Source organism: Micromys minutus (assembly GCF_963924665.1).
Source record: "Micromys minutus genome assembly, chromosome: 16".
In the NCBI taxonomy this organism is placed as follows: Eukaryota; Metazoa; Chordata; class Mammalia; order Rodentia; family Muridae; genus Micromys; species Micromys minutus.
The window spans coordinates 10,199,821-10,212,726 of NC_137985.1; the positions used below are offsets into that span (position 1 = coordinate 10,199,821).

General features: G+C 39.9%; 1 protein-coding gene across 2 annotated transcripts in view; it reads left to right on the forward strand.

Moving 5' to 3' along the window:
• MTMR2 (myotubularin related protein 2) overlaps nucleotides 1–12,906 on the forward strand; it is a 57,704-nt gene that overhangs the window by 27,307 nt on the left and 17,491 nt on the right. For both annotated transcript variants that reach the window (XM_080929791.1, XM_080929792.1), the window contains 5 exons: nucleotides 3,852–3,957; nucleotides 7,212–7,287; nucleotides 9,802–9,896; nucleotides 10,232–10,342; nucleotides 12,624–12,725. In XM_080929791.1, the coding sequence (XP_080785917.1) occupies nucleotides 3,852–3,957; nucleotides 7,212–7,287; nucleotides 9,802–9,896; nucleotides 10,232–10,342; nucleotides 12,624–12,725 (490 nt within the window). The remainder of the gene's footprint in view (nucleotides 1–3,851; nucleotides 3,958–7,211; nucleotides 7,288–9,801; nucleotides 9,897–10,231; nucleotides 10,343–12,623; nucleotides 12,726–12,906) is intronic.

Consider the following 12,906-nt stretch of genomic DNA (forward strand, 5'->3'; position numbering starts at 1 on the left):
TGTGAGTCAGTTACTATATTAAGAGATTCTGCAAAATCTAATAATAAGAACTCATATTATGGGCTGGAGAGATGGCACAGTGGTTAGGAGCACTGATTGTTCTTCCAGAGGTCCTGAGTTCAAATCCCAGCAACCACATGGTGGTTCACAACCATCTGTAATGAGATCTGATGCTCTCCTCTAGTGTATCTGAAGACAGCTACAGTGTATTTACATATAATAAATAAATCTTTAAAAAACTCATATTACTCTGATTGTTGAACTGAATTGTACGGTCTCTAAGCCACTTTACTTGCTTTCCCCCCCTGACCTATAGCCTGCCTTTTCTGATTTATTTGCATCAGTATAAAATGTAGGAGCTCCAGAAATTGGAATCCCTTTATAATGTAAGGGAGGGGGCATTTGGTTCTTTACATAAATTGAAGTTGCTTGCATTTTGGGTATTTGTTAATTTCTCCCCCCAAAATCACTGCAGGCTCTTTGCTAGCACTCATTTTCTGCCCATAATGAGGTAATATCAACATTAGTAAAAGGTACCACAACCTCAACTGGTTCTGTCCCAGGTAATTGACCAAGTTTCATTTTTCCCTTCAGAATCAATTCAGAAACATTTTCTATATAGGTTTTTAACTTTGTATTCTTTTTGTGTGCTAAAAATATACATTTTAAGACACAGTCTTCTCTGAGCATAAAAATTCCTGTGGAATGAGAGTAGAAAGCATAATTACTAAGATACAGGACATCTGTGGATCAAGATGATCTATAAGTTCATCTTGTAATTTTTTACCATAGCCAATTATTTTTCAGGTTCAGCTGATAATTTTTTTTGGACTATTTAGGTTTTTATCACCTTGTAAGTTTTGATTATTTCAATTTATTATTACTTGGCTCTTGAGTAGTTAATCTGTTTGTGGGCTTTAGCCAATTAATGATTCCCAACAATTTTAAAAATCATTAAGGGTTCTTAATTGGTTTCTTCTGATTTGTACCTTCTGTGGTCAGATCTTTTGAACACTTATTTTACATCCTAGGTAATTAATAGAATCTCCTTTTTGTATTCTTTTTAAGAGCAATTTGTAATCCCTAGCAAGGCAAAAAATTCTCTTTATCTTATTAAACATTTTTCCAAAGGTATTTATATCTGAATCAGCCAGTAAGATATTATGCATATGGTAAATTATGGATTGAGGAAACTACTTACCAATTATTTCTAGTGGCTATTGCATCAAATATTGTCATAAGGTAGGGCTGTTCAACATTATGGGAAGGCTCTCATACCTTTTGGCTGGCATAGTGGCCACTGTGAAGGCATATCTTTATCTTCTTGTTCTTGTAAAGGAATTGTGAAAAAGCAATCTTTTTAATCAATCTCTATGATAGACCATTCCTTGGGTAACAAGGAAGGTCATGAGATTCCAAGCTACAGTGATTTTACTAATTGCTTTTGGGTCCCTTAACGTTCTCCAATTGACAGATGTCTTTTTAGTGATAAATATCGGAGAGCTCCAAGGGCTGATGGACTCTCCTGTGTGTTGACTTTCCAGTTGCTCTTGGACTACCTGTTCCCAATGCCTGGAAATTCTTTAGTCATAGGCTTTTTTGCTCTATCCAAACTGGTTGGTCAGTCCACCATTTTAGTGGTAAGGTTGTTGTTGGTGGTTTTTCAACAGTCGTGCCTCCAAATAAAGTTGGAGAGTTAGCCTCTGCTGTCTTGGTTTATGGATAATTTGTACCTTCTCAGACTGTTCTTGATAACATTTTATAATACATTCATCAGGAACATCCTTTATTTTATGGTTTGTTTCTCAAGTTGGAGGAATGCTAATCTGTGTTTTCCCATTGCTGTAACAGATCTCTTCCCCATAAATTCATGGCTTCATCAGCCACAAATGGCCTTAGTTTTCCTATTTGACCTATTTGCTGAGTCATCTCACCAGCTCTTCTCCATGGATGTCCTACAGGTGAATAAGTAAATGAATACATGGACGAATGGATAAAAGGAAGGAGTTCATCCAAATTATGTTTTTGAGAACTAGAAGAGTATAATCAGACTTGAGTAGTAAGCATATTTAACTCTTAAATAACAGAGTCTACAATTTTTATGTCTTTCTACAAGTTATTGAAAAGGCAACCCAGAATCTGCTGACAATGCAAGTTGCAATAACTATTGGAGTTATAAATCAAACACTTAAAATTGGTCTGCAGCCAGGTACGCTGAAACTATTAGAAGAGAAAGTGGGGAAGAGCTTAGAACACAGGCACAGGGGAAATTTTCCTGAACAGAACACCAGTGCCTTATGCTCTAAGATCAAGAATCAACAAATGGGACCTCATGAAATTACAAAACTTCTGTAAGGCAAAGGACACTGTCAGTAGGACAAAACGGCAACCAACAGATTGGGAAAAGATCTTTACGAGTCCTACATCTGATAGAGGGCTAGTGTCCAGTATATACAAAGATAGACTATAGAGAATTAGATAATTCTATTAAAAAATGGGGTACAGAGCTAAACAAAGAATTCTCAGCTGAGGAACATTGAATGGCTGAGAAGCACCTAAAGAAATGTTCAACATCCCTAATCATCAGGGAAATGCAAATCAAAACAACCCTGAGATTCCACCTCACATCAGTTAGAATCACTAAGATCAAAAACTCAGATGACAGCAGATGCTTGCGAGGATGTGGAGAAAGAGGAACACTCCTCCTTGTTGGTGGGGTTGTAAGCTGGTACAACCACCCTGGAAATCAATTTGGCAGTTCCTCAGAAAACTGGACATAGTACTACCTGAAAACCCAGCTATTCCTCCACTCCTGGGCATATACCCCAAAGATGCTCCAACATATAACAAGGACACATGCTTCACCATGTTTATAGCAGCCTTATTTATAATAGCCAGAAGCTGAAAAGAACCCAGATGTCCATCAACAGATGAATGAATACCAAAAGTGTGGTACATTTACTCATTGGAGTACTACTCAGCTATTAGAAACAATGACTTCTTGAAGTTTGTAGGCAAATGGATGGAACTAGAGACTATCATCCTGAGTGAGGTAACCCAGTCACAAAAGAACACACACAGTATCCACTCACTGATAAGCAGATACTAGCCCCAGAAAGCTCTGAATACCCAATACCCAAGAAACAATGTACAGACGTTATGAAGCTCAAAAAGAAGGAAGGCCAAAATGGGGATGCCTCAGTCCTTCATAGAAGAGAGAACAAAACTCTTATGGGAGGAAATACAAGGTCAAATAGAAGAACGGGGGTTGAAGAAAAGATCACTCAGAAGCCGCCTCACCTGGGGATCCACTACATATGCAGTCACCAAATCCAAGTACTATAGCTGATCCCAAAAAGTACTTACTGGCAGGAACCAGACAGTGATGCCCCCTCAGGGACTATGCTAGAGACATAACCATCAGTCTGAACTCGGGGACCCCAATGAGGGTGCTAAAGAAAGGATGTAAGGATCTGAAAGGGTTGCAACTTCATGGGAAGAACAACATTATCAACAACCAAACCCTCCAGAACTCCCATGGAGTAAAACACCAACCTTTGTGCACACATTGAGAGACCTATTGATCCATTTGCATATGTAGCTGAAGATAGCAGTGTCTGGCATCAATGTGAGAAGAGGCCTTTGTTCCAGAGGAACAATGTAGGGGAATGACAAGGCAATGGGTTAGAGAGGGGGATCAGAAGGGAGTGCACCTTTGTGAAGGCAACTGGAGGAGGGGCAGGGGAAATGGGAGCTGGGCAGGGTAAAGAGATAACATCTCAAAGGTAAACATAGAGTATCTAGTAAAAAAGCCCCATTTCCCAACCATCCTGTGTTTTTATCTTTTGCAGTGCTTCCACTTGTCAGTCAGAGAGCTCAGTTCATACCAAATCAGCTTCTGCCATATCATCAGATTCTGTTTCAACTTCTGCAGACAACTTTTCTCCTGATTTGAGGGTATGTATGCTGCTTGAACGTACTGATGATATCCTTACTGTTCAGTATCTTCCCAGCACTATCAGTAGAACCTGTAATAATGAGATAGGTGATAACAGAAAACTCTCAAAGCCCACCCGAATTATTTGTGATGGCTGTATATGCTTGACCTAGGACTTGGCACTATTAGGGGGTGTGGCCTTGTTAGAGTAGGTGTGTCACTGTGGGTGTGGGCTTAAGACCATCACCCTTGCTGCCTGGAAGTCAGTCTTCCACCAGCAGCCTTCAGATGAAGATGTAGAACTCTCAGCTCCTCCTGCACCAAGCCTGCCTGGATGCTGCCATGTTCCTTCCTTGATGATAATGGATTGAACCTCTGAACCTGTAAGCCATTCCAATTAAATGCTGTCCTTACAAGAGTTGTCTTGTCATGGTGTCTGTCCACAGCAGTAAATCTGTAACTAAGACACTATTCTAGATAAGGTCAGTAAATTTGAATGTTTACTTATTATTTTAAAAAATGAATGATTTATTCCTTAAGTTAGTACATTTAAATATTTTGTTTAAAGGTAATATTTCTTTTGTGATATGATTTTCCTGATTAATTCCGTAGTAACATGGAATAATAGCTACATGCATTGAGAATGTACTATAGCCAACCGTTGCTGTAAGTGCTGTGTGTAAATGATCTCTTAAGACTTCTAGTTTAGTCACTTCCACATAGCATCTCAGTTAGTATGTCCATAGGCTCATAGCTAATACAGTACTGTACTGTACTGCCAATTACATTAGTCAGGGTTCTCTGAAGGAACAGAATTGATCGGATGAAAATGTATGTTTAAAGGGATTTACTAGAGTGTCTTACAGGCCATGATCCTAGTAGTTCAATGTAGGCTGCCTCCTAAGGAAAGGCAGCTGGTAGCTGTGCAGTCTATGCGACTGGATGTCTTCAGCACTCCCTGTCTGCTGCTGAAGTCCAGAGAACTTGGAGGGAACTGCTGTCTTTAGTCTGTTAGAGTCTGGAAGAAGTAGATCCTCCCAACAGTGAAGGAATGCCTCATCAACGGAATACATGAACTTGCCAGCAAGAGTGAGGACGAACAGGCCCAAAGTAAAATCTCTTTTTTCTATGTCCTTTTATGTGGGCTGCCATCAGAAGGTGTGGCTCAGATAAGGGTGGGGCTTCCCACCTCCTCACAGGAGTGCCCAGCAGCTTGGCTTTTAGTTTCTGCCAGACATAGTTGTTGACAGCCATGGCTAGCGGTCAAACCAGTGCTCTCCCCATTAAATTCAGTTCTGCAGGAAAAGTATTCCAGTATTTATATCTTATTTCTACAGAATTAACCATGTCAGTGAAGCACTGAAGCACGTAGTATAATTGTGGGTTCATCTGCTTTTCCTCAACCACTTAGCCATGAGTGGTGGAAAATGCATTTTTGTATATTAATTCTACCCTTTCTTCAGAATTTCTTTTTAAACAGTAGCCATTCATTTTCAAAGTTCTGAAAGATGGAAGTCTGGGTTCAAGTGTCTGCAGCATATTCTTCCTGGTTTCGTTCAGACATGGAAGAGAATATAAATATCTTCAGTAATGAAATTCTTTGCCATTGAGAAATTTTGAGAATTATTGAGACTATTAACTTTTTTATTTTAATAAATACATGAAGACATGTCAAGGTTAGGGATCTGCAAAGGTTCTAAAATACTTGTTATCTTTCGTATAACACTGGATTAAAGGCATATCTCCAGGGCTTATCTTCATCATCTGTGAGTGCTGTGCTAATTGCACTGTCTTTCTGGTTAGCGTCAGAAGAACATGTGCATTCAGGTGTTACTTGTTGCTAGTAACAGTGAGTGTAAGTCTTGCTGCTCCCCTTATTAATGCTAACCAACACATGGTTCATATCTGCTTTTGTCTACTAGTGGGCTAATCAAAATAAAGTAGGGCATAAGCTTAATTTTAAACTGTTTTGGTCTACTTGTGGTCAGGTCTCACTACTTAAAAACAGAATTGGTTCAAAAATGTAGTTTTTTAGTTAAAAACAAAATGTGCCTCTCCTGTCACAAGCGCTGCATAAAGCAGCAGTTCTCAACCCCATGAGTCAAGACCCCTTAGGTAAGCCTCCAAAAATATCTACATTATGATTCATAGCAGTAGTAAAATTACAGTTATAACATAGCAGCAAAAATAACTTTATGGTTGGAGTCACCACACTATTGAAGGGTCGCAACATTAGGTTGTTGGTTGAAGACCACTGGCGTAAAGGCTTCTCTCGTTGTCTTAGGATAGTATATATGCCATAAGTAATAAGTGACTGGCTCATACTCGCACTTGAGGCCAGAGTGTTCATCAGTAACATGAAGTGTTATTATTTATCACTCTTACTGAGTCAGCTTAATTTTAGATCAGTTTAAAGTTAAGAAAAACTTCTTATCTGTTAGTAAAGAGTTTCCATATAGGTCATATATAGTGTCTTATGCTTTTAGTGTACAATAGTTTGTGCGTGTGCGTGTGTGTCAGGAGGGACACAGGATTGGCAGGGTGGGGTATAGATATCCTTTAGAGCTAATTCTCTATAGTGACTTATTTTCAGCATTCCGACCATTTATGACTACATTAGTCACTTACCACACTGCATGGAGTCACATCTCTGGCCAAGAGGGCGGTACTGGCACTTTTGTACACACTACTATTTATGAGGCATCTGACAATATGACCTTGATTCTGTATCTGCTTTTTGGAAAAATGGAACGTGTTTCCTGGGGTCAGGATTTAATGTAATACTCCCCTTTTAATAAGGTTATCGGTATCACTTAAGACTTCTAAATAGTAATTTACACAAGGATCTAGTGTCACAGATTGTAAATGTGCTCTGCACCCTTGGTGTGGTTTATTGGAAGTGGGTGGGCTTTGGACTTTCCTACTGTTATGATGGGACCCAGTGCACTCTTTTAAGCTTTAGGACTAAGTAAGTTCACTGCCACTTGGACCTATTAAATGAGGATTAAAAATTATTTTATTTTTCTGTTGGTTAGGATTTATTGTGAAAATATGCAGCTTATTTTAGTGAATGCAAGATTTTATAATGCTTAGGCATTCAGGAAATACTTTAGAAAAAGGCAGTTTCGAATTGTATGTGGTTTATATAATTTGATTTAAAGTTAGTGTAGTAAGATTATAATTTCAAATAAAAGTTAACAGTCTAAAATGAAATGTGAATGAAAAAAATAGCCTTAGAATAAAGTGTGTTTCTTTCTTACACATCCCCATCTAGGTCCTGAGGGAGGCAAACAAATTAGCAGAAATGGAGGAACCAGCCCTGCTTCCTGGAGAGAACATTAAAGACATGGGTCTGTAATGCTGTTTCATGGTTTGTTCCTTTCTGTCTGCACAATTGCACGTTCTCCTGTAGCCTCTCACCTGCACACTGCAAGCCCAGACCCAGAGCTGTTGGGAGAGAAATGTACAAATTCAGTGTTACTCTTTCAGTTGTTGCTGAACTCTGTGAAGCACAGTTCTATTATTTTGAATTACTGCATTCAGCCACTGTGTTGACCAGCTAACAGCATTAAACAAGTGATTTTTATTAAAGTAGAACGTCTTATTTTCTGTTTTTTGTAACTTTCTTCCTTGATCAAATTCCGGTTGTGTTTTGGGTGAAGTCTTTGGTGTTCGTTGCAGAGCACGCATCTATGTGGTGGACAGAGCTTGTATCCTAGTGTAATACTTGTGATCAGCAAAGCTGCACTTTGTGCCCTTGTTATGCTGTTCACAAAGCAGTATTCATAGATTTTGAGGAGGGTGAAGGAAGATGTTTCGTAGCAAATAAAGTAAGCACCATTTCTCATACATTAGCACTGTGGATGCTGTGTGATGGGAGTAGTTACCACAATGGTCTTCAAGATTATATTGTGGGAAAGACATTAGCTTGCTTTGGTAGGTGAGGAAACTGGAGCACAGGGAGATTCTTAGCTAATAAACCACAGCTCAGCCCATAATGGTTTCTTTCTGCTATTCTACAGTCCGTGCCCTTGCTGCCTCCATCATAGCGTATGGCCGTACAAAAGGGTTGTCGACTGGCCACTTTCCTGTACTGTCCCTGTACCCTGGGACTTCACCCACAACCAGTTTCTTTATTGCTTATTGTTTCCATTGGTTATATCTCATTAGTAGGTTTACGCACATATGGATTATTGAGTACAAATTTGTGTTTCAACATGAGTCTCCACCTTCCTGTATGTAGAGAAGTGCCTCTGTCTCTGAACCAGGCCTAAGTATCCCATGCATCCTGTCCCAAATGTTCTTAACCGCAGACTCGCTCTTTATCTTGTATGTCGCCCCAGGAGTGCTTTTGCTCTTTTTTAACCCTCTTCCTGCTTACGGCACATGCAGGCATTTGAGTTTATTAACACAGATCCTTCCACATAGTTAACAATGACAAAGAAGTCTCGTGTGTGTTATGGCCATGGCAGATGCTTGCCCATATACACATACAAATAAATAAGTGTAATAAAAGCAGAAATGGTAGTAGAAGCATTAAATGAATGCTGTGGGGGTTACTTGTCTCAGAATATTATGGTCTGGTATTCCCACACTTCAGTTACTCAGCTTTAATGGAGGAGTCAGATACTAAGACTGTGCTAGGTTAGTGGGTTAGCTTTGCTATGAGATAGCCTAATGTTCATGGAGAAAGAATGTTTTTAGTCAAGAGAACTATGCTTGTCTTATAATAATTATTGGTTCCAGAATGCTGAACAGTTTATTTTACTTTTCTGTACATTGAAAATCTCATCTAAAAGTTGCTAGCAAATAGATTTACACACACACACACACACACACACACACACACACACATCTGATTGAGGTTAAATTACACATGCACAGGTGAAAAGTACTTCATGAACTAAGCAGCTGAAAGGATCTCTCTGTCTGCAGTGAGGGTGTGTAGAAGAAAGCAGAGACAGGCATCGGCAGTGGGGATACGTGTAGGCCTTTGCATCTGCCAGTGTCTTCTCTCCCTGTCTAGGAATGAGGGAGTGCAAGAAGGACGTCCCGTGATGCCACAGGATGAGAACGCCAGTTGCTTTTCCTACAGAAGAAAACTGGGTCTGATGTCATCCAGACCATTTCAGTGACACCGAGGAAACTTTAATTTAAGCTATAAGATCGTAATGAAAACAAAATCTGTCTTTATGTTGTGATGGGACTTGTTTAATTTCAGAAATTTCTAAATAAAACACGCATCGGAAATTAAGAAAATGTACCTCACGCTTCCTGAGAGATTTAATGCAGAGTGTGGGACAACTGTTAGAAGACTGGTTTCATTTCAGATCCCATACAAAATCGTCAGCCCTTCAAATTGATTAATATAAAACCAAAGTCAGGAAGTTTTAGTGCCTTACAAATTGTGTAGGTTTTTGTCTCCCCCACCCTCCCCTGGGAGTTTGTAGAATCTTGTGACTCTTAAGAACTGACCTGCATTTCCTTGGGGGAATCTGATATTTTGCCCTAATAATGTCATGGAGAGAATTTATAATATCCTAAGATTAAAATCCTTGAATTAGCAAGGTGGTGGTTGTGCCCATCTTTAATATCAATACCTGGGAGGTAGACAGGCTGATCTCTGAGTTCAAGGCCAGCCTGATCTGCAAAGTGAGTTCCAGGACAGCCAGGGATACTACAGTTCTCAGATTAAGATAAAGTTGAAAGTTTGGATTAAGCTTCTGAAGGATTTTTTTTTAACATCATTTATTCTGTGATTTTTTTTTTACAATTATCCAAGCAGTCAAATTAATTATAAAATGTGTGATCCATTTTTAATAGCACATAGTGTCAAGTAAACTCTGACTATTTTGTCTTTTCAGCCAAAGATGTGACTTACATATGTCCATTCACTGGTGCTGTACGAGGAACGCTGACTGTCACAAATTACAGATTGTATTTCAAGAGCATGGAACGGGTGAGGCTTCGTCTGTATATTTGTGTGTGTTTGGGATGTTTGCTTACCTCTGGTTAATTGACGTATTATTGAGACATAGCTGTCCTGTAACTTGCTGTGGACCAGGCTAGACTCCAACTCGGAAGTTTTCCTGCCTCAGCCTCCACGTGCTTGTTCTAAAGGTGTGCTCTACCACTCTCCGCTCACTCCTGGGTAGCATTTGATTAAAGAGTTGCTGGTTAAGATTTTTAACATTTTGGGCAAACAGGTGTTGGATATTAAACACATGGTCCTGTTCATGTTATTCAAGCACTTTGCAGTTTTTATAAGTTGTGCGTTTTCTTTTCATCTTGCAGGACCCTCCATTTGTTCTAGATGCTTCTCTTGGAGTGATAAGTAGAGTAGAAAAAATTGGTGGTGCGTCTAGCCGGGGTGAAAACTCTTACGGCCTGGAGACTGTGTGCAAGGTAAGCTTTACAATACTGGTGTGGTTGTATTTGCTCTAGAAAGCAGTACTTGAGCCTGTCTTTGGAAACTGGCATGAGTGGATTACATACTAAAAGTTTATTCTTATAGTATCATTATTTGCTCCGAAGTTACACGGCGTTTAGTACCAGGACATGGTCAGCATCTTTATATATCTCTTTTTTTGGTTTTTTTAAGATAAGGTCTCTGCCCTGGAACTTGTGCTGTAGACCAGGGAGGCCTCAAACTCATAGATCTGCCTGCTTCTGCCTCCCAAGGTGTATGCACTACTTGGCTGGTGCTCATCTCAATTCTAGACCACATTACTTCTGTCTCATTCTCCCCGTGCCCTAAGTCAAAGAAAGAGTATGTATCCATAAGTATGTATCCAGAAGGTTTGCATGTGTTGATCTTAAAAGTTTGTTGAATCTCATGTTGGAGTTATTGACTTAGTAACTGGTAGTTTCTCAATGTCCAGAAGGTTCTGAATATAATGGCTACCATCGGGTATATAGTGTACCTTGCTTCTTGGTCATTTATCTTTAGCAAGAAATAGTATAAAGAGTTTCAGGCCGGCTGACTTCTGAAATCATTGTAGATATGTTTTCCTGTGGACCTGTACCGTTATAGTTGGGTCTTTGCTGGAGAGAGGTTAAACAAAGAGGTGATCTGAGTGTCCTTATAGTCATAGAGGTGCTTGCAGGAGGACAGTGTGCATGTGTATGTCATAGGACAGAACAGATTTTATTTGTATTAGAACTACACTATGTATTGTCTCTGTTTGTGGTTTTTCAAATTTATAGGGAGTGTTTTATACCCTAAAAACAGAAAAACACATTTGTGTGTTTCTGATGTCAGAATTATTGAATAGTAACACATTCACAGTTAGTGGCTCCATTGACAGCAGTGTGCCATACAGCCCTACCAACCTTGTAGCGTGGCTGAAGGTTTATTTAGTCTAGTCTTAATTGCTGATATGCACTCTCAGGTCACATAGTAAATGCTTCAGTGCATTTCTTGGCATGTAGATAAGTCGCAGAGTGAACACCCATTGTAGAGGCCACAGTGCATGTCGGGAGTTTCAGAAATCTGCGGAGAGAGTCTCTGTCTATAGGTAGTAAATCAAACCAGTGCTGGAGGGAGCGAGCTACCAGTAGGTGTGAGGCCAGCCAGCACAGGAAGTGAGTCTGCAGCAAGGGATGACTGGTTAGTTTCAGCTAGGAGAGCACACATGCAGTCAGGAATTTGAGTAGACTAGCCCAACCAGAGCTTCAGGAGCAGTCAGGAGTTCTTAGTGCTTGACACGCCAGGTTTCAGATGATGTGGGAGCAGTAAGGTCAGGGTGAGGAGCTGTATTCTCCATAGTCTGCTGTCTTGGTTTTCCTGGTAGAATTTCAATCCACTATGTGCCCTTTTGCCATCTCAGTTCAGCACAGTAAACTAAGAGTAGCCCCTTTCTACTCTCAGGAATAACCCACTGAAGAGTCTCTGCCGGCTGGATGGCTGTGCTACAGTCATCTCGTGCTCTCGTCTTTCTTCCCTGGAAAGAGGTCTAAAATCGCTTGTAAAATGGAGTGTCAGTATTAAATGATTATAAATATATTATGATTTTATATTGTACAGTACTGAGTAAGCAGTAGGACACGGTCTGATCTCAACAAAAATGAGACTGTAACAAAGTAAATTCACCATTTGCCTAGGTTAAAATACTTAAGTAAAAGTGGATACTTGTAAATCATTTTTAATCTCAAATGTATTTACTAGGTGCTAAGAGCCAGCATAAATGTGACTTCTAATGTCACTGCCTGAGCATGAGGACCAGCTGAGGACATGTGGAGAGTCCCTGTGATCCAGTGTAGGCTGAGTCTGGGTGCTTCCAGCCAGCTAGTAGGCATGCCGTTGAATGAGGAAGAAGGAAGGGCCGTTCAGTCCTGTGTAGCAGGAGAGAGGAAGTGAGATGATGGCATCCATACATGGTGGAGGGGCGGCAACAGCTGACCACGGTTTTTATTTTTAAACAGTAGGTTCTGGGAATTACACTACAGCCCTGTACTGTGAGGCAAGCACTTTACCTGCTGAGCCGGGAGCAGGATGACTCTGCCGTGTGGTACAGTGTCCTGCGTTTCTTCTGCTCCCAGTGACCCCCCCCCCTTTTTTTTTTTTGCTTGCAGATGTTTTTACATCGTAAATGCAAACCTTCTCTTTATCCAACATTTCCAAGTAACCTCATTTGTTCATTAAAAAGAAACAAAGTAATTTAATTAGATATTATATCTTTTCTAGGATATCAGGAATTTACGATTTGCTCATAAACCAGAGGGGCGAACAAGAAGATCTATATTTGAGAATCTAATGAAATATGCATTTCCTGTGTCTAATGGCTTGGTAAATGTTTCTTTCTAATCTGTATGGTCATTATTAATGTGAACAAACTCAGCTAGGTTGTCCAGATTGTCCCTTTTATGTTCCTGATTTGCGCTTAGCTAGAGGGTATCTTATCCCCAAGGTCCATTTTAGTAATGACATTCTATAAGTATGTGTTGATTCCTTGTGAGGAGGAGCAAAC